General features: G+C 44.9%; 1 protein-coding gene across 1 annotated transcript in view; it reads left to right on the top strand.

The window, feature by feature from the left end:
* The window catches only part of nmbr (neuromedin B receptor), a 34,533-nt gene extending 20,996 nt beyond the window's left edge, over positions 1 to 13,537 (top strand). Inside the window, 2 exon segments of the mRNA XM_042503976.1 lie at positions 10,273 to 10,511; positions 13,375 to 13,537. Coding sequence (XP_042359910.1) covers positions 10,273 to 10,511; positions 13,375 to 13,537 — 402 coding nt within the window.
* Positions 13,538 to 19,156: the final 5,619 nt, after the last annotated feature.

Genomic DNA, 19,156 nt, shown 5'->3' with positions numbered 1-19,156 from the left:
TGACAGAAGAACACATAAAAACCATCATCGTCCGTGAGTTTAAAATCAATCAAGAGCTCATTACAGGAATCCAATAAGAGCCGCAGCGTCGTCCAAACAAAAATAACTCCAACAAACAGAAAAACACAACCGACAGTGAAAAACAGGGAGGCAGAAGTGCAGCTGATTTGATGTGAGTCAGCGCGTGAGCGCCCAGAGCTTTTCAACACAAGAGCCAAACAGACTGATGAGTCCATGCAGCTGCAGACAGGACGCGCCTCCTGACCGAGGACACGCAAAACTCTCATTAGCTTCACCTTCCTCACATTTCAGGATGTTTCTCGCATTTTAGGACATTTCTCAGATTATAAGACATTTCTCAGATTGGGAAATCTGAGAAATGTCGCAGCATTACAGAATGAAGCCGCGCAGTTAGGTTAGCTGTCTGCATCCCGTCCAGATTTTTGCGTGCAGAGTGATCTAATGTCATAGCGGCCCGAAGGGTTAATGAGGTATAAAAATCAAGTAAAAACCAAATGAAGAATAAGAAAAGAAATATAGAAAAATAACTAGCAGAGAATGATTAGTAACAGCCATCATTTTTTCATCATCATTTCTGGCCTGATTTGAAGAAACAAATTGACTCTTTAACAGTTTCTAATATTGTTTGAGGGCAGAATTAGGCGGCACATGGTCAGAGAGAGCCCAGCTCTGTGGATCTGGCCTCACGGTGCAGCCTCTGCTCCGACTGCTGTTCTGATCCATAGCAGGTGGGACAAAGTGGACTGAAGTATTTGGACGGGGGGTTCATGTGGCCCATAGGTGAGTGTTTGTACTGGGCAGGTTTCAGAGGTGCGTCAGCTCTCAGCAGAGAAAACTTTGGGTCACTTTAACACTTTGCTGGGTCACACTTTCCCTTCAGAGGGTTCAGGTCCCCTCATAATATGAAATGTGTTCAGCCTGCACCGTGCTGCTGTGTGATTGATGATCCTGCGGATCAGTGTGGACTCTCAGGCTGCTCACACACTCCTCTCTCTTCTCGGACCAAACACACCAGCTCAATGGGCTGCGACACTCCGCTGCTTCACCTGCCAGCTCATATCATCATCTTCATCACTGCCAACATTGTGCACGTCCTCTGCTGATGGAGGCTGCACAAAGACGGGACACCTCACACCTGCACAGCCTTCACGCACACACCAACTGCTATGGCTTTGGGCTTTTTCGTGACTGGAGATGAATTCAAGCTGACACTCCACCCTGTGGGCAGCCCTCTACCCTGCAGGAGCAGCAGGAGCAGCAGGAGCAGCAGGCTTCATCTGGGGCCTCTGTGCTCTGCAGCTTTATGCACCTCCTGCACAGACCCGGTGCTCCTCGTCAGGTGATGCAGCACACCTGGGCTGAGCTGCAGGAGGAGGGACGACAGCTGCAACACAAGACCTGCTGATGACGACAGTCCTCATCATAATGATCAAATATTCATGAACTCTCAGAATTTTAACCCTTTTTTGTCATGATGCTACTATGTTTTTAGATTCTTCAAAGTGCTCAGTAGTTTAATTATGGATTATCAATATTATTTAAAAATCAAGCTTTTAAAAATATTATTGATGAATATCAATAACAACCGGCAGACTCATCATTTAACACACGAGCTGATATGACACAAAAACCTCTTTATAGGCTGCTAAATACTTAAAAATATGAGAATGAATTGTATATAAACACTGTAGTTGGACTTAGATGTCTTGATTTTGAATGCATAAGTATAAGATGAGGTAAAAAAAAACGAGGTTCACTGCGACTACTTTGAAAAGCCTGAAGGATGAAACTCACTCGTCTTTTAAGAATGAACAGTGTTCTCTTTCTCTTTGCAGCTTTGCGTTCTCAACGGACTCTGCCGACGGCGTGTCATACAGCCGTGAAACGTGGCTTTTGGTGTCGGGATCTCATGCCTGTAAAAGCGTCAGTGTTTGACGACGTAGGAGTGTCTGGAGCTCCACCCCTGATCTCAATCATACTTCACAAACAGATTTTTGTTTTTGATGAAAAAGAAAAAAAAAAGGTCCAGGTCCAGATCTCGCCTGCAGCTCTGTCACAGTTTTCTGTAATAAATCGCTCACTTGGTACATTCCTTAAAAACCGACAAAGAAAAAAGGAAACAGAAATATGATTGTCAGTCTGCAAAAAAGACCAATAAAAGCAAAAGGATAAGTGAATTTTTTGTGTGTTGACTTTGTGGAGATATTTAAGTTCTTTGGTCAACATTTATAAAAAAAATCAGACTCGACTTGATAAATGACCTGAGACACAGTCATAAATATGCCTGCAGCTCCGGGATCGCCGAGTTTTATTTTTCAACGCACATTTTCTTGAACGATAGCGGAAAAGTTGAGTCCTGAGTCGGGGACAGTGGTGGCCCGAGGCTGTAACAGACTGCTTCACCAGCTCTTAACTTCTTTGAGACTGAATGATCTGTCCCCCGAGCGTCTTAGATATTGCATCTTTGTCTCGTCCCGTCCCCGCGGCGTCCTTCATTATGAAAACATCAATGGCGTGACAGTTTACTGACATCATCCTCCTGCAGGTGAATATGTCACCGCACCTCTAACAGCTCACTGCATCATCTTTAATGACGCTGCCGCAGCCTCAGAATCTGTCCGCCGAGGGCCACTCACAAACAACTGCCAGCTCCTGACATTATCCAAGTGTGCAAATGACATCAACTGCACATTTTAAAGCTCTGACCTTTTCCTCAGAGCTGCACTGGCAGTTGTTTGAATTTAACAGTTCAGTTTCTGTGAGACCATTTGAGGAAGCAGCTCGGACTCTGTGAGCTGAAGAGTCCCGACAGCAGAGCTTGAAGCTCAGCTTTGTTCCCACTTTACCGTTCTGTTGCTGCACCGCACGCCGAGCTCACCGCCGCCACATTTACAAGCACACTTTCAGTGTGTGTTTGTGTTTTTGTGTGTTTTACAACGGATGAAAAACACGCTCACTGCTCATTTCTGGTAATTTTTGCAGCAGAATATATATTAGTGACTGTGTCGATCTTTTTAACCCTGTGGGGTGCTGTTGCAGGGGTGTTGATGCATGTGTCCTAAATGTAGTCCAGATTGTGTATCTGAGTGTAATCAGTGAATTTGCAGCTCAGCTCCTACAATAAGTCTAAAATACACTGTGGAAACTAAATAGTTACATTCAGACTGTTCAGGTCCAAAAATGCTACATTGAAACCCATTCAAACTGACATTTTTGATCCCACAGCCATCAGACCAGAAAAACAGGACTTGTATTATTTCTGGGTGTCATTCTGGGCTTTTGACTCTGAATTTGTCATTTTGACTATTTTCCACCTGATGAGGTCATTTTGACCATATTTGGCAGATGGAGGAAATACATGCTATTTCCACGAGGTGACCTGTCACAGTCAATGTAGCTGCTGATCACTGACATATCCCAGACTGTCAGCAGCTACACTCACACACTGACATATCCCAGACTGTCAGCAGCTACACTCACACATTGACATATCCCAGACTGTCAGCAGCTACACTCACACACTGACATATCCCAGACTGTCAGCAGCTACACTCACACATTGACATATCCCAGACTGTCAGCAGCTACACTCACACACTGACATATCCCAGACTGTCAGCAGCTACACTCACACACTGACATATCCCAGACTGTCAATGTCAGCAGCTACACTCACACACTCAGCTACACTCACACACTGAGGAGGAGACTCAACATCATTCTCTGTTTGTGTTTTTGTTTTTTTTTTTTTGTTTTTTTATTATCTAAAACCATAATGGCCTCATGACAAAAACCTGGTATTTAAAGGTTTAAAATTCTGACAATGAATGAATATTTTATAGGATGAATGTTGGTTAAAAAATAAAAACTCAATGTTGTTGTTGTGTTTCTGCCCCATAGGGCCAAACCTGAGCCGGCTTTAGCCCGTCTACTTCTGCCAAATCTGGCCCAGATTTGGCCGTTTCAGACACGGCCTCCTCTGTGTGGGACGCAGCCGTGTTCTGACCCGCTGATGGTGACCAAACCTGGGACCTGTCGGGCGTTGTAGACCGGGACCTGTCTCGTCCGAGAAACGGCCGCCGGAATCGATTTACTGGTTTATTTGGCATCTCATTCATCCCGAGTCTCAGCCGAGTCAGATAAGTGGACACGCCCCGACTTATTTCTTCTGGTTTGCTCAGTTTGGGCCAGTGCTGGGCCAAGTCGCTTTGACTATCTGAGCTAACTTCAGTAAACAAGAAATAACCATGAACTGAGAGTCTGAGATGTAACACACCGTCTCCCATCAGCCTCTGCGCCTGAACACAAACGGTCGACATTAAAACGTGCATCGTGTTGAGCAACAACGACAACAAAAGCTACGTGAAAAACTCGACTCCCGCGTTCTTGTCTGTCTGCGGCTGATAGACAAACGATGACCAGAGCTCACGGTTATTCATCGTGTGTGTGTGTGTGTGTGTATGTGTGTGTGTGTGTGTGTGTGTGCTCTAGTTTCCCTCCTTTCCACTCAGAACAGTACATGCTGTAGTAAATACGGAGCAGTATTTGGAGTATTTCTACTCGCATCAATAAGATGAATCAACAGAAGGAACAGTTCAGTTTCTCTGTTCATTTTTCATTTTTCTCAAAGAGTTGAAACTTTGGGAAACGACAGTCACCAGGTGGGTTTCCATCACAGGTTTGTGCAAATAAATCTGTCTCAGGTGTTGCGGCGGTTCGTCGAGTCCGTCCTGCACCTGTGAGGTGTTTTCATTGCGAGGTTGTTTGCTGGGACGCAGAGGAAACATCTCGCCACTCGTCATTTCCTCTCACTGAGCGCAGCTGCTGGATTTGCTCTTCAACATTTAGTGTGAAACTAATCAACGGACACTCGGAACATGACCGCTCATCATCTGAGAAACACTGCAGCTGTCGTCCGATCATGTGACCACCTCGAGATGAGAACGAGTTCAACGACCAGCAGACGGACTCTCGCCGAAGCTGCCCGGCCCCGAATTAACTGCATGAGTTACATAAAAGATCTCCCACGTTCAGCTGTCAGGAATCTGAGATTAGCTACGGAGACTCGTAACGCGTAAAGTTTGAACGTGAAGGTGTGACTGGCTTGCTCTCTGAGCCGGCCTCGAGAGGACTTCAGAGGAACTGCAGGTTTTGCTTCATTCTTCAGCCTCGGTGTTTGCTGCCTGATTTGTGGTAAAAAAAAACAAAACAAATCAGAAAAAGGAGCAGCTGGGGCTGATGGGGGTTTGGACAGTTTAGCATGACGTTGTGGAGGAAGTCAAGTCAAGTCAAGTCAGTTTTATTTATAGAGCCCATTATCACAAAACATGGTTTGCCTCAGAGGGCTTTACAGTGTACGACATCCCTCTGCCCTCAGACCCTCACATCACCCGAGGAAAAACTCCCCAAAAAGAACCCCTGTAACGGGGAAAAAAAAAAGAGGAAGAAACCTCAGGAAGAGCGGTAGAGGATAGTGAGGGATCCCTCTTCCAGGACGGACAGACAAGCAATAGATGTCGTAAATAGCAAATGAAATACAATCATGGCAAAAAAGGAAATAGAGAGAGAGAGGGGGAGAGAGGGTGGGGGGGGCACAGCAATAATAGAAACAGATGCATGTCATATTAGGTGTGGAATTAGTAATTGCTCTCTATGATGATGTTGATAGAGATGATAACAGTCTCATGCATATGTTGGAACTGATGGTGGTGTCGGGGAACGGTTCCCAGTGTAGCCTGTTCGTTATGCTTCGGGTCTGTTTTCTTCTTTACGCTCATTCCCTCACAAACTGTTGGATGGACTGTGATGAAACGTGGCTCGTCGCTCGTGTTCCCCGCAGGATGACCTGGAATAACTTTATTGATTTCACGCCATCATCTGAATGCGTCCTGAACTTAAGTTTATGACCAAGTACCTTGATGAACTGATCCAGTCTTTCATCTTGTTTTATCTCCAGATTTGCTTTATTTTTGGTAGAAGCAGCACAGTGTTTATTCAGGAAGCAGCTCCTGTCACCTGCTGCTCCTCACGCTGCAGACGCTGCCTTCAGATGTCGATCAGAGCGTTTATCCTCAAACATCAAAGACTGCTGAGGAGCTGCAGCTCCGTCACCTTCAGGGAAGTTTCTGCTCATCTTCAGACAGACAAATGAGACAATATGTTGTTTTTGATCACTTCGCCAGCTGTGCATCATTATCCTCCTCATGATTCAGTCCTGGAGCGCCAAAATATTCAGACGGGACGACACACAGCAACCTGGAAGAGCATGAACTCCCTTCACTGTCTACTCTATCATAAGGCAGGCTGCCATTACAGATTTGCACTGTTTATGTAGATATATGTACATATATATACATACATATATTGCATTGTATTTGTCATCAGGACTCAAAATATCCTAAAACTCAAAAGTATCTTCTGAAAACAGTATGTTGAAAAAATAATCAATAATATTTGATTTTAAGGAGATCATTAAATTTGAAAGAAATCAAATCAGAGTGGTATTTCCCTGGTTCATTTTTTGGTGACATTCAAAATAAAAGCTTTAAATTTGTCATATGACTTTTTGACATGTGTCAGTAATATAACAGCTCATGTTTGAGGACAAATTTTGTCCTTTCCCATTCTGAGTGAGACCTGTGTCCTCATCCTGTTGGGGTCGGCCATGTTTGTTAAAAAAGGGGGCGTGGCTCCACTGCAGTCCACTGTGATTGGTTTACAGACGTAAAGACATAAAATCGGTCTGTGCAGCCGGAGGAGACAGATAACAGATGTAGTCATAGATGTAAACGTCCTGGAAAAGTTCAAATAAATGGATGACAAAGACATTTTACTTGCACGAGAGATGCAGAAAAATGTTCAGTGGCAGTGCATGATGGGAGATTTCATCCTCCGCAGGGCTGACAGGATAACAAGAGCACCCATGAGGAAACGTTGGCTATGGATTTCAGCATTTTTCAGCACTTGAAGTGTAATGGAAATATGACAGGTTGACGGCTCGCTGCACAGCAGTCACCTCAGGTGTCGATCTGTCTCAGACGGGCCTCTAATGGCAGCTGGCAGCACGCAACTCCCAGGTGGCTTTGCAGTTTCCTTCCCGGAGACAAAGGCGGTGGTTAGCGGCTCTGCTGGAAACTACTGAAGATTTATCATCAGGGAGCTGAGGGGAAACTCTGTTACAGAGATCTGAATACACACACAACAACCAGCTGCAGCTCTGCGTGTGTGTGTGTGTGTGTGTGTGGACTGAATACACACATGCACAGGTTCGCACACACACACACACACACACACACATTCACACACAAAGTTGCATATACACATAATCCGAATGCAAAAGTCTGTTCATCCCTCTGACAATACGTGCACATTTCTACGCACACATTCACATAATCGTCCCCTCCAGGTGAGTTGTGGCCCCGAGCTGCAGGTGCCTGAGAGGATCTTGGGAAAAACGCCAAACTCTGCCTGACTGCTGGCAGCGAATCAGAGCAAACACAAATCAGCCGCAGCCAGACAGGAGAGCAGAGATGATCCCGCTCAGCCATCAGCACAGTCTGCTTCTGGCTAACTTTTTATTTATTATCAGTGGTCTTTGAGGGGCGAGTCACGCGGGGCGAGTCAGGCGGGGCGAGCCACGCGGGGCGAGCCAGGCGGGGCGAGTCAGGCGGGGCGAGCCACGCGGAGCAAGCCAGGCGGGGCGAGTCAGGCAGGGCGAGTCAGGCGGGGCGAGCCACGCGGAGCAAGCCAGGCGGGGCGAGTCAGGCAGGGTGAGACGCCGCCGAGTGGTCTTTAACCGTACGATTACGAGCTGGAGCCCAGACCTGGTCTTCACTCAGCTCAGTCTAATTAGTGAACCGTGTGTTGATTGTGGAGGGGAAGCTCCAGCAGATCTAATTCTCCGTCATCAGACTCTGCTAATCTTTTGTGCAAATTATGTTTCAATGGCGGCACCTCAGGTGAGCGCTCTGAGGGTCAAACTCCACATCTCTACCCAGCAGCACAAAATCTGACTGTGGATCAGTGGGACTCACCCCGCTCTGGTCGGGATGAACTTCTGTAAAATGACAGAGCGGTGCAATGTCGAGGTTGGAAGTTGGCCTTTAGCGTCACGCTCGTACGCCGAGAGCATTGATAGAGCGGCGCTATTTGACCAGTTCAGAAAGAGAACAGGCTGACACGATGCTTGTGAGCAGCATAGATTGATACGCCGTACCGGAGCTTCCAAAACTGACTCTGAGGGGTACCCAGAGTCGTAGTTTGAGGTGTCTGGCCGCTGACCGAGTGTCAGTACGTGACGAGATGAGAGGGAGATCGTTGGTTCTTCCTGATCTTCATCTGTCTTTTGGCATGAACACAGAAGCTGGGGATCGATGTTACTGGAACAGCCTTTGTTTTTGATGTGCGTATGAATTTGCTTCACGGTTGAGGATGAATTAGATTTTAACTTGGAGGTGTAAAAGCAGTTAATGGGAGTCTTCAGAGACCCAAAACAGCACAGAATATGATGAACTGGTGTGCGTCGTTGATTTCGTGCAGTGCAGTGCAGACACAGATCCCCATCGTCCTCGACACCAAAGTCACGCTGCACCTGCTGAAAGCGACCGACAAACTTTTGCATTCCCAGCAGTTCACTGCGGCGATGTGGAGTTCAGCTGTTCACAGAAACAGCAAAGAGACGCAGCTGAGAGTCGAAAGGAAAAACCTGCGTGCACCTGAGGGAGAGCGGCTGATGCACTGCTGTATTTCTCTCTGAGTTTGGGGTGAGAAGGTCTAAATAGCCCCTCAGGGTTTATCTTATGCAACTCTCGCAGATTTAGAGTTATGGTCAAAGACAAGAGCAAAGTGGAAAACATTATTTTGTCTTCTGTTCTTGGTGAGCTGGAAACTCTGGTCCAGTCCAGCGTCAGAAGGTCAGGAGGTCTGGAGGCAGAACACGGAGAAGCACTCTGAAAAACGCCGCTGACATTTTTGTTGTTGAGCTGAATCCAAGTGCCACCGGTGCAGAGTGCATGTGAGTGACATAATTGACCTTTTTCAGATGTCTCTGGCAATCTCGGAGCATCCGTCTGACAAGGTCAAACTCCGTGTACATTGCTCTATACGTAATGTGTCGGATGTTTAAACATGATTCCAGATCCATTTTCTTCCCGTGAGCGTCTCGGTCACTGTTTCCCTCCATTTCATCATCAGGAAGCTTTTAGCGTCCAGCTCCCAGTGGGATCAAACTTGTGTCCTCTCAGGCATTATTACATTTTCCCACCCAAAGGAGCGACTGTCAAATGATGCTTTTAAGCAGCATGTTCATTAGTGTTTGCAGCAGTTACTCTGTCCACATCGTGTGTGATGCTTTTAAAGCTGCAGTGAAGAAAAAAAAGCTGTTAGTAGCTCATCGTTTTAGTGTTGAATGATTTGTGCCTGCATGATTTCTACCACGGCTGAACTTTCGTTCACTGCCACATCCTCTCTGAGCGGGTTTGCTGCATCTAAGGCCGCGTTTGGACGAGAACAGACCTACTGGAAACGGAAAAGGCTTTCCTTTGAAAAATAAAAATCCATGGTCATTTGACAACATTGTGACATGCCGCAATTTCATACAAGAAAAACTGAGTCATGGTACGAAAGCCTTCAGAGATCGAGTGAGCAGCTCCGACATCTGAAAGAGCTCGGAGAGGAGACACTGACTCTTTCTGCTGAGAGCTCAGCTGTCCTGAAAACAGTCAGGTTTACAGCCTGACTGTGCGTTACAGGGTTAATGTTATATGAGCTTTATCAGACAACAAATCCAGGCAGGACTAGAAATGGTCAGAAATGACTCTGGACTCAGAGGGTTTTAACCTTCAGCACGTGCAGGACATGCACGTTCACACCAACAGTGTGAAGAAAAGGTCTGCTCTGAAGAACCAACCCGTGCTCTGTTTATACTGAGAACAACTGAGAAGGATTAAATATTCATTTATCCATTCATTAAAATAAATCACATTACCAACTAAATGGCTTTTTTCTCCCACTAATGACCACCAGACCTTTCATGTTGTGTGCGTGCAGTTTATTATGCAGATGAATAGCAGCACATCAGCTGCTCTCATTACTGGCGTCAGTACTGGTGTGAGCGGCTCCCAGTGCCCCCCCCCAGTATCAGGACCTGGAGTGATGCAGCTGAGCTCTCAGTCACAGCTGCAGATTCTCTCTTTCTCTGTCTGTCCTCCATCCCAGCTGATTGTTTCTCTTTTTTTTTTTGCGCTCCTTTAGATGGAGACGAGAAAGCGTCTGGCAAAGATCGTGTTGGTGTTCGTGGGGCTCTTCGCTCTGTGCTGGTTCCCAAACCACGTGCTCTACATGTACCGCTCCTTCCACTACCACCAGATGGACCTGTCGCTGGCTCACCTCGTCATCACCCTGCTGGCCCGAGTCCTCAGCTTCTCTTCATCCTGCGTTAACCCCTTCGCCCTCTACCTGCTGAGCGAGAGCTTCCGCAGACACTTCAACAGGTCGGCACAAGCAGCACGAGAAAATGATGTTGCTCCAGTTTTCAGACGCCTTTCACAAGTTTTCAGACCTTTTAAACACTCAGCACATTGGTGCAGTTTCTTCCAGAAATAAGGAAAAAATGACAAATTACAAGAAATTGGTAGATTTAGAAAACCTTTTTAAAAAAAGCTAGGGAACAAATGAAAAAATTGGAATCTCCTATGTATTTTCACCATTGAGGCAGAATATTGAATATTATCCCACATTTTTAAATACTGCCAGTTTAAATCGCTCGAATATTTTGATTTTCTTACTGAGCAGCATCCGTATTTCAGCATGCAGCTCAACATTGTGTCATAGCTCATATTAACTGCTCTTACTGTGAAAACGCTGAAAAACACACAGAAAATGATCACAGTCCTTTATTTCTTTGTTTCTATAAAATGCAAATAAACAGACACAGAAATCAAAGCGCTCTCCTGCAGACGAGCTGCTGCTCAGTGTTGGCAGGAGGCTGCTGATGTTTTGCTGCCTGCGTGCAGATCGTGGTAAATTGTAGATGAATCAAAACTTCAGCAGGCTGAACGTTTGTGCATCTCAGAAATAGATTTAGGAGAAAAAAAAGCAGACGAGAGAATTCTTTGATTTTCTACGTAAACTGACTCTTTAACCTGGACACAATATGGAGTAATCATGGTTTTGTCATTTTCTAAATCTCTTTTTGAGCGCTCCCACTTCCACTAAACATCATTATTCTACCTTGGCAAGATGGAAACCTCCTCTAAACTCTGGCACAATCCTCCCAAAGAGCGAGAGCAGCGGTAACTCAGGGACGGCCGCGTGCTTTCATTTGGCTCAGATTTGCAGGTAAATCCTGACACCTCCGAGGCAGCACCGAATCGGCAGGAAAAATAGGATGTGCCTTCGGGAAGCAATTATAACGGGGCTGCAGCATGAAGCGGGCGCCATCATTCACCTGCCTTTGGATTTATTTCTCATTTCTCTACAGAAATTTTAAACTCAACTGTTATAAATCCACGTGTGAGGGTTTCCAATGAGCACAGGAATGTTAAACCTTCACCTTCTGTACCCGGGGAGCTGCTTAACTATCATTTATCCCTGGATCCATGGGAAAAACCAGATCAGTCCACACGCACACACACACACACACACACACTACTAGATTCAGTTTTTAACATCATTGAGAGCTGCCGTGATGCCGACTCTGCTCTCCATCAGGGCTGCAAAAAACGGTCATTTTCATTATAAAGTAATCTTCAGATTATGTTTTCAGTTAATTTGGCTAATTGCTTTGTCTAGTTTATGAGAAAATGGTGAAAAATGTCTGTCAAACTCTTTCCAGGTGGTGTCTTTAAATGTCCTCCTTGACAGACCAACAATCCAAAATTAACAAGTATTCAGTTTGCTTTCATAAAAGACTCGAAGAACTGTCAAATCTTCAACACTGAAACCTGTGATTTATCATTTATGAAATGACACAAAACAAGAAATTATTAATGTAGGTGACAGCTGAATTTCTATTTGTGCCATTTTGTTCAGTAATTCTTTAACTTTACTTTTCACACAGACCTTCAGCCCAGAACGGACAAACCGAACACCGAGTCCAGATCAGGAAAATCGGGTTTTTGTGTCGGCCGCTGTAGTTAGCAGCCCCTCTACAGTGTCCAGTGTCAAAAAAACACATATTTTAACGTGAAAATGCTTTATCCAGCATTTCTCCCGGTTCTGATCAGCTGGTCAGTTTGTTTTGGAGAGGAAGAGGCCTCTGTGGATAATTCAGCTCCCAGTAAACCCTCCGAACAATGAACACTGAAGGAACTCTAGCCAGCAGAGTTTCAGCTGGTTGCAGTCCTGACTACCAGGTGCCACGAAATCACCCGAAACCTGACACACTGGATGTAATTCTGCTGCCGGCTCTGATATCTCAGTAAAGGAGAGCAGACTGTAAAAACATAAGGTATACTCTTATTTATTCAATTATTAAAATAATAATTAAATAAAAGAATTAGAAAAAAGTCAACCATTGTTCCAGAATCGCCGTGAGCTGTATATGTTTGGATACTTTTAAACTCTTGTTTTGTCGTGGTGACCTCGTGCAGTGGCCGTCAGATTAAAGGGACCCTGCAGACACTTCAAATCTTTACAAAGAAGGAATCGTAAATGTTTTATGAGGAGGGAAAAGCCTTCCGCACTCCGGTCCCAAAGATCTGCAGGAGTTGTTGTGGTTTGAAACACCGGCTGTAAAAATCCTTTTGTCATAAAGAAAACTCAACGGGGGACTTTTATTGTGGCGGTACAGCTCAGCAGAGGGCGGAGACTGTGACGAGTTATCAGTAATACAGAAGGTCAGCGTGGTCACATCCTGCCGGAAGGCTGCTCATATGACCATGGCTCCTCCTCCTGCTCCTCCTTCTTTGTATTTCTTCCATCAGCCACATGCAATATGGTGCTTATACTGCATCATACGTCAGTCGACTTCTGCGTCTACATGTTACGCTCTCGGTATCCTTCTGCATCTACATGTCTGCATTCATACCTGGTGTTGCCCGGTGGCGTATCATGCAGATGCGAAAGGTGTCGTTTTGCGCCGTGATCTCAGAACAGGCTGTCAAACTATTGAAATAAAAAGTTTTAGTTTCTGTTTCTGAATGAATGAAGAGATGAAAAAGTAAGTTTGTTCCGCACCGTTCATCTCTGTGTGCAACAACTGTTTTAATTCTACTTTGCTAAAGTGTGTAATGCAGACGGTGCATCTCGTGTTCTTTGTCTCTCTGTAACCAGATGCAGAAAAATCGTTGCTGTAAAATGTGTAATGACTTTCAAACGTGTCAAGCTTAGTGAACTTGTTCTTCTCCTCCTCAGTCAGCTGCGATGTGGCAGAGGTCCCCGCCCGGAGCGCCAGGCCAGCTACCTGCACAGCACCTCCCACATCCGCCTCACCTCCATTAAGAAGACCACGCCCACCGCCGCCGTCATCGCTCCGGCAGCCAACGGCAGCTCCAACAGACAGGAAGTGGCTCTGTGAGGAGGGACGCTGTGTGATGTACAGCTCCACCTCTTCCTGGGAGGTCTGCAAATGCTGGGACTGCTGCAGCTCTGAGGCCGGGACACGTCCTTTGTGTGGATAGAGAGAGGACACTGCAGCGTCGCTCCAGCTGAATGATTGTCCCAGACGCTCCCGTCACTCCGGAGTCCATCTTCCTCAACCTGGCAAACAACAGTGCCTCAGTGTTTGCTCACAGTATAGAGCTTAGCTGAGGTGTTGGAGGAAGTTAAACCGCAGAGGAAAGCTTTAATAACCACGTCCCTGAGAGGACAGAGTGTCTTGTTGACAGCATGTGTCCCTCACTCGCATGTCCGCTGTGAGCGCTTCTTTCTCTGCTGCTGGAATGCTCATCATCCATCGATCTTTCGTCTTTGTGGTGACAGGTATCGATCCACGGAGAGAGGACGAATTATGCTCGTCTTTTTGTCTGCCGCCTCTTGATAAGGAGGCGCAATGTCCCCAGAGATACAAATGTCTTATCAGAGAACATTTCGGAGGATGCTTGGTGCCGAGGGGTTTGACTCTCCAGGAATGGGACGTCCCCGTCTGAACCGCTCCGACTCTTCTGGAGATGAACGGATGCAATTTTAGCTGAAAAATGACTCAAAGCCTCGTGAGCCAAAATATGTCCCTGTGAGGACGAGGAGCTGTTTGCTAAATGTTTGTCTGTTGATCTCTGCGTTCACCAGGTTTCATTCTTGTCTGTAGCTCCAGTGTCCGTCTGCCCGTTCAGTCCACACGTGTTTCGTTGGTTTAAGGGTTCAGAGGTGACTCCGAGCCCCTGGCAGCAATCTTTACATTTTGACCAAAAGTGGAATTAAACCCAAGGTTTATCACGTGATGCCATGGGGCCCAGAGAGACTTTTTCCCATTGTCTTATTTTGGGAAAGAGACATCCGTAAATCAGTTGATGTACTTTTTGAGCATAGAATACAATAATGATAATAATAATAGTAATGATAGTGATAATCTATATTTATATTGCACTTTTAGAGAAATAAAATAAGACGCTAATAAAGGAGATGATCTCATAGAAAAGAGGTAGGACAACAATAAAAGATCAAACTCCACTCCACTATAAAATATAATGACAGTCAGTCTACAATAAAACACCATCACATAATAATATTAAGGGTAGGCTTTTTTATTTTGAAATGTGTTGTAAAGTGTAGCGCTGCTGAAATCAGACTGATGTGACTGAACTTTCTGGATTTGGTGAATAATTTGGCTACTGAGTTCTGTATAAGTTGTAATTGTGAAGTTTACGGGTAAAAAGTGAATTACAGTCATGTGATGATAGAAAAGCATGTAAGAGTCTTACAGTCTCGGTAAAGTTGTGTCCTCTCAGAGATGTTATGTAACTGATAAAACAGGCTCTGACTGTTTTTGAGCATGTTGTCCAAAGACTAGCTGGCTGTCAAACTCTTGGCACAGATTTATGGTTGTTGGTACGCGGACTGAGGGTGGACTATATCTGAAGGGTTGAGATGTTCTGGACCAGTCATCAAAAACCTTGTTTTTATTGCTATTAAACTGAAGGAGTCAGCTGCCATCCAGTCCTCAGCTGGAGGTGAGACGTTCAGCTGGCAGAATTAACGGCCGTCTTTGCCGCCTGATGGGCCTAAAAAAACAGGAGATCCAGGGACCTTCATACGGCCCAAATACAATCCTTTTTTTTGCTTCATGTGCTACTGAGCAGCTCTCAAAGGAAAAAACGGGGGCCCGTCTCCATGCTGTATCCAGGTCTTTTAGTACGTCCATGAGCTACTTCTGGTGCACCTGTTCTCACTCCCAACCTTCCAAAAACTGCCGTTTGTCAGCTGATCTTGGCATCCAACACAGAGGTAACCAGTAACGTTCAGCCAAACAATTTAAAAAAAAACAAACAAAAAAAAAACCCACTGACTGCTGTGGCCCAAACTTCAGGAAATAAACCTAACCTTGAAAAAGAGTGTATGCATGGAAAAAACAGAAACTGCACATTTCCTGTGAGAACTGCATTTTATTTTGAACACGCATGTAGAGTGCATCAATTGGCATGTCATCTCCAAATGTCTAAAAGTGACACAGGAGGGTCCTGAATGCATCAGATTGGGTCCACTGACAAAGCGGCAGCTGCTGATGAGTTTGGTTGAGAGCGTGTTGTCTGGTGGGAGTATTTCTTTACCTAAATTAGATCTATGCGTGAACTGAGCACAGTGTGATTAAAAATTACAACCTACCATCAGAAAGTGACAGTTCAAAAACGACATTTCTACAATTCACCAATCAGAGTTTGTGCTCCTAAAGTTTCTCATTTCAGAGGACATGAGTTCCTCTGAAAAAAGTTGGCTTGAGTTTTGCTTCTGGTCCTTGAAAAGATAAAACGAGTCGTGTCCATGTTGTGAGCAGGAGGTCAGCCGTGTTCTGGGTGGGTGTTGGGCTCGGGGTCAGGGTCCTGCCTCGCCACGCTCCTGGCAGACGACGACGGCTTCACTGCAGTGAGATGCAGCTGCAGGAGTCTGAATCTGGTGCGCCGCCTGAAAATTGAGGATTGCTCAGTTGCCGTAATTTGCAACATGTGCAGATGCATTAATGTACAGCAGATCACTGTAATCCAGAGCAGGCAACAACGTAGCAGCGACCTGCCGTCTATTTCTGGCCTTAAAGGAGAAACTGGACTTGTTTCAGAGAGAAAACCTGAATGCTTTCACAGAAACATAAAATAGATGTCGTACGTTATTTAATATACAGTAAAAAGGCCTCAGCAGCAAAGATGATTTTACTGACACAAATACGAGAATAAATCACAAAAAACTGGCTACCTGCTAAATTACTACCGGCTTAATTTTTATTTTAAATTTTGGAAGGCCTGTCAGCCCAGAATCCCACAGTTTGTGCATCACTAATAAAAGTGAAAAGATGCTGACAGTTATCTGAATGGACCTGAGTTACCTGTGATGTCGTAACTGAGCTCACTGAAACAGCGAGAGCGGGATTTAAATCGAACTGACAGTGACAGTTTTCCTTTTAGTTTTAGAGCATGTCAAATAACATTAACATATTTTAAAAAAGAGCAAAAAACACTTAATGTCCTACATACAGGACTTTTGTAGCAGTAAGATTATGTTAATCCATGTTCAAAAATGATATTTTAAGAAATTTCCTCCAGGGGGGCATCCACCCCGAGAGCACTCACATCTCTGTTACCATCTCTGTTACTTAAACAGCGTGGATGGGCTTAACTACTCACGTCACGCCACGCCATGAGCCAAGTATGCTGCACATTCCAACTTCCAACACTTCATGTTATGAAATTAAATTAGTAATGTCAGTTTTTGGAGTTTATTTAACCCATCCAGCTCCACTTTGGCCCTGTGCTGATTCTTAACCCTGAGGGACAGTTTGGTGCTTTTTACCCGATTTTCATTCTTCATTTTTTGATCATTTCGACTGTGTTCATGACCAGTTCTTACCATATTTGGCATATGGAGAAAATACATGCTATACCTGTAACAATCAATGTTGCTGCTGATCACTGACATATCCCAGACTGTCAGCAGCAAAAAATAATCTACTTAGCATGTTGAAAATAATACTTATGATGTTTTTTCCATCTAAAAACATAGTGGTTTCATGACGAAAAGCTGGCATTTAAAGGGTTAAAAGTTCGAATATTTGCCACTGTCCAGTGCGTCTCATAGCGCTGCCAATGGGCGCCTCTATACATCAGTGTGTGACGTCGAGGGCCAATCAGCAAGAGTCGCCGTTTGACCGGTTGGGGGTGAGAACAGGTTGTTTTTCCATCAGAGGAGAGTTTCAGGTTCAGTTTCGACCACAGCGTCGTGTGTTTGATCTGACTGCTCTCGCAGAGAGCGCCGCTGCGCTGACATCTGCTGCTGTGAGTGATCAAAACCTCCTTCCAACGCCACAAACACTTTCTGTCCTTTAAAGAATGAGTCACTGAAGCAGCTGCTGTTTGCTGGTGGATGCACAGGCGATCAGAGGCGTGTAAATTATGATCCGTGTTGGTGCTTCTTGTTGCCGCTTTGGCGTGAACTGACAGCTAGTGAAGTGTGTTTGTGTGTGTGCGGTGTGCACCTCGACGTGCTGTATATTCAAAAACAACCATTTACAGTGAAAGATGATCATGTGACGTGCGAATATTTTGAAGTGTTTTTTTTTTCTTTTTTTAAGTGTTTAATGTGTTTTCAGTGCCAGGCATGTTTCATGTTTCTGTGTTGGAAAATTCTGATTGAATCTCATAAAGACACTTAATAAATGTTCCCATACAGGCGCACACATCCAGTCCCAGACTGCAGCAATTTGCCTCCTTCTTAAATAAAAATAAATGTTGTTTTAAACAGCAACATTAGAGGCTGAGAGCAGCACGTTTCAGACACTAACTGCTGGTTGCCACTCTGAGCTCTGAAAACACACGGTCAGCTGGAAGTGGAAGTGAAATGACAGTAAATGAGCAGGTGTCACAGCATCTGAATGCACCTGCTCAGGCTGTTAGTGTGCCTGCAGAGCAGTGCAGAGCCGTGCAGTATAGAGCAGTGCAGTATAGAGCCGTGCGGTATAGAGCCGTGCGGTATAGAGCCGTGCGGTATAGAGCAGCGCGGTATAGAGCCGAGTGGTATAGAGCAGCGCAGTATAGAGCAGTGCAGTAAGAGCCGTGCAGTATAGAGCCGTGCAGTATAGAGCAGTGCAGTATAGAGCCGTGCAGTGCAGAGACGTGCAGTATAGAGCACTGCAGTATAGAGCTGTGCAGTATAGAGCCGTGCAGTGCAGAGACATGCAGTATAGAGCCGTGCAGTATAGAGCTGTGCAGTGCAGAGACATGCAGTATAGAGCCGTGCAGTATAGAGCTGTGCAGTGCAGAGACATGCAGTATAGAGCCGTGCAGTATAGAGCCGTGCAGTGCAGAGACGTGCAGTATATAGCTTTGGCTTTTTTCAAAATTTTTTTCAAGATTTTTGGACATTTCTGGTATTTTTGGCAATTCTAGAAATGAGAAGTAAAAAAATGTAAAAAGTTACAAGAAAATTACTTTAAAAAAAACAACAATTTTAAAAAGCCAAACAAAAACAATACACAAAAAAAAAAGAAAAACTCAAGAGAGTGAGTTTTTTTTGCAACGTAATTTTAAATATTTAATTATGAGAGGTCTAAATCTTGTTTTCTGGCCATTTTGTTTTTTTAAATTGCCCCCAGTTAATTTTCAGATCATTTCTTTGTACCCTTTAATAATACTTTGCTAATACTTTTGGAGTTTGCAGTGCATTTCCTGCCACGTTGCTTGTTATGTTTGTGTTTCTCCAGATCCATTTAAAAAATGTTTTTGGAGCAACATAACTTTCAAAGTTTGATTATGTGGACAAATTTAAGTTCAGTCAGGACCACTTAGTCAAGAAACACACTTCTTAGCAGCTTTTACATTTAGCTTTATTCGCAATTAGAGATATTTATAATTTTGCAGTTATTGATATTTTGCGGTATGGGTCTGAGCTGGGGTCCCCCTGCCCTTCCGCGTGCTTACGTGGAAAGCGTTAAGCAGGAACCGCATGCATTCCTGCCCTTCCTGTGCATACGAGGAAAGCCTGAGTTAGGGAGAGC

The sequence above is a fragment of the Plectropomus leopardus genome, chromosome 16 (assembly GCF_008729295.1).
Source record: "Plectropomus leopardus isolate mb chromosome 16, YSFRI_Pleo_2.0, whole genome shotgun sequence".
Lineage (NCBI taxonomy): Eukaryota > Metazoa > Chordata > Actinopteri > Perciformes > Serranidae > Plectropomus > Plectropomus leopardus.
This window is presented reverse-complemented; position numbering and strand designations above follow the sequence as displayed.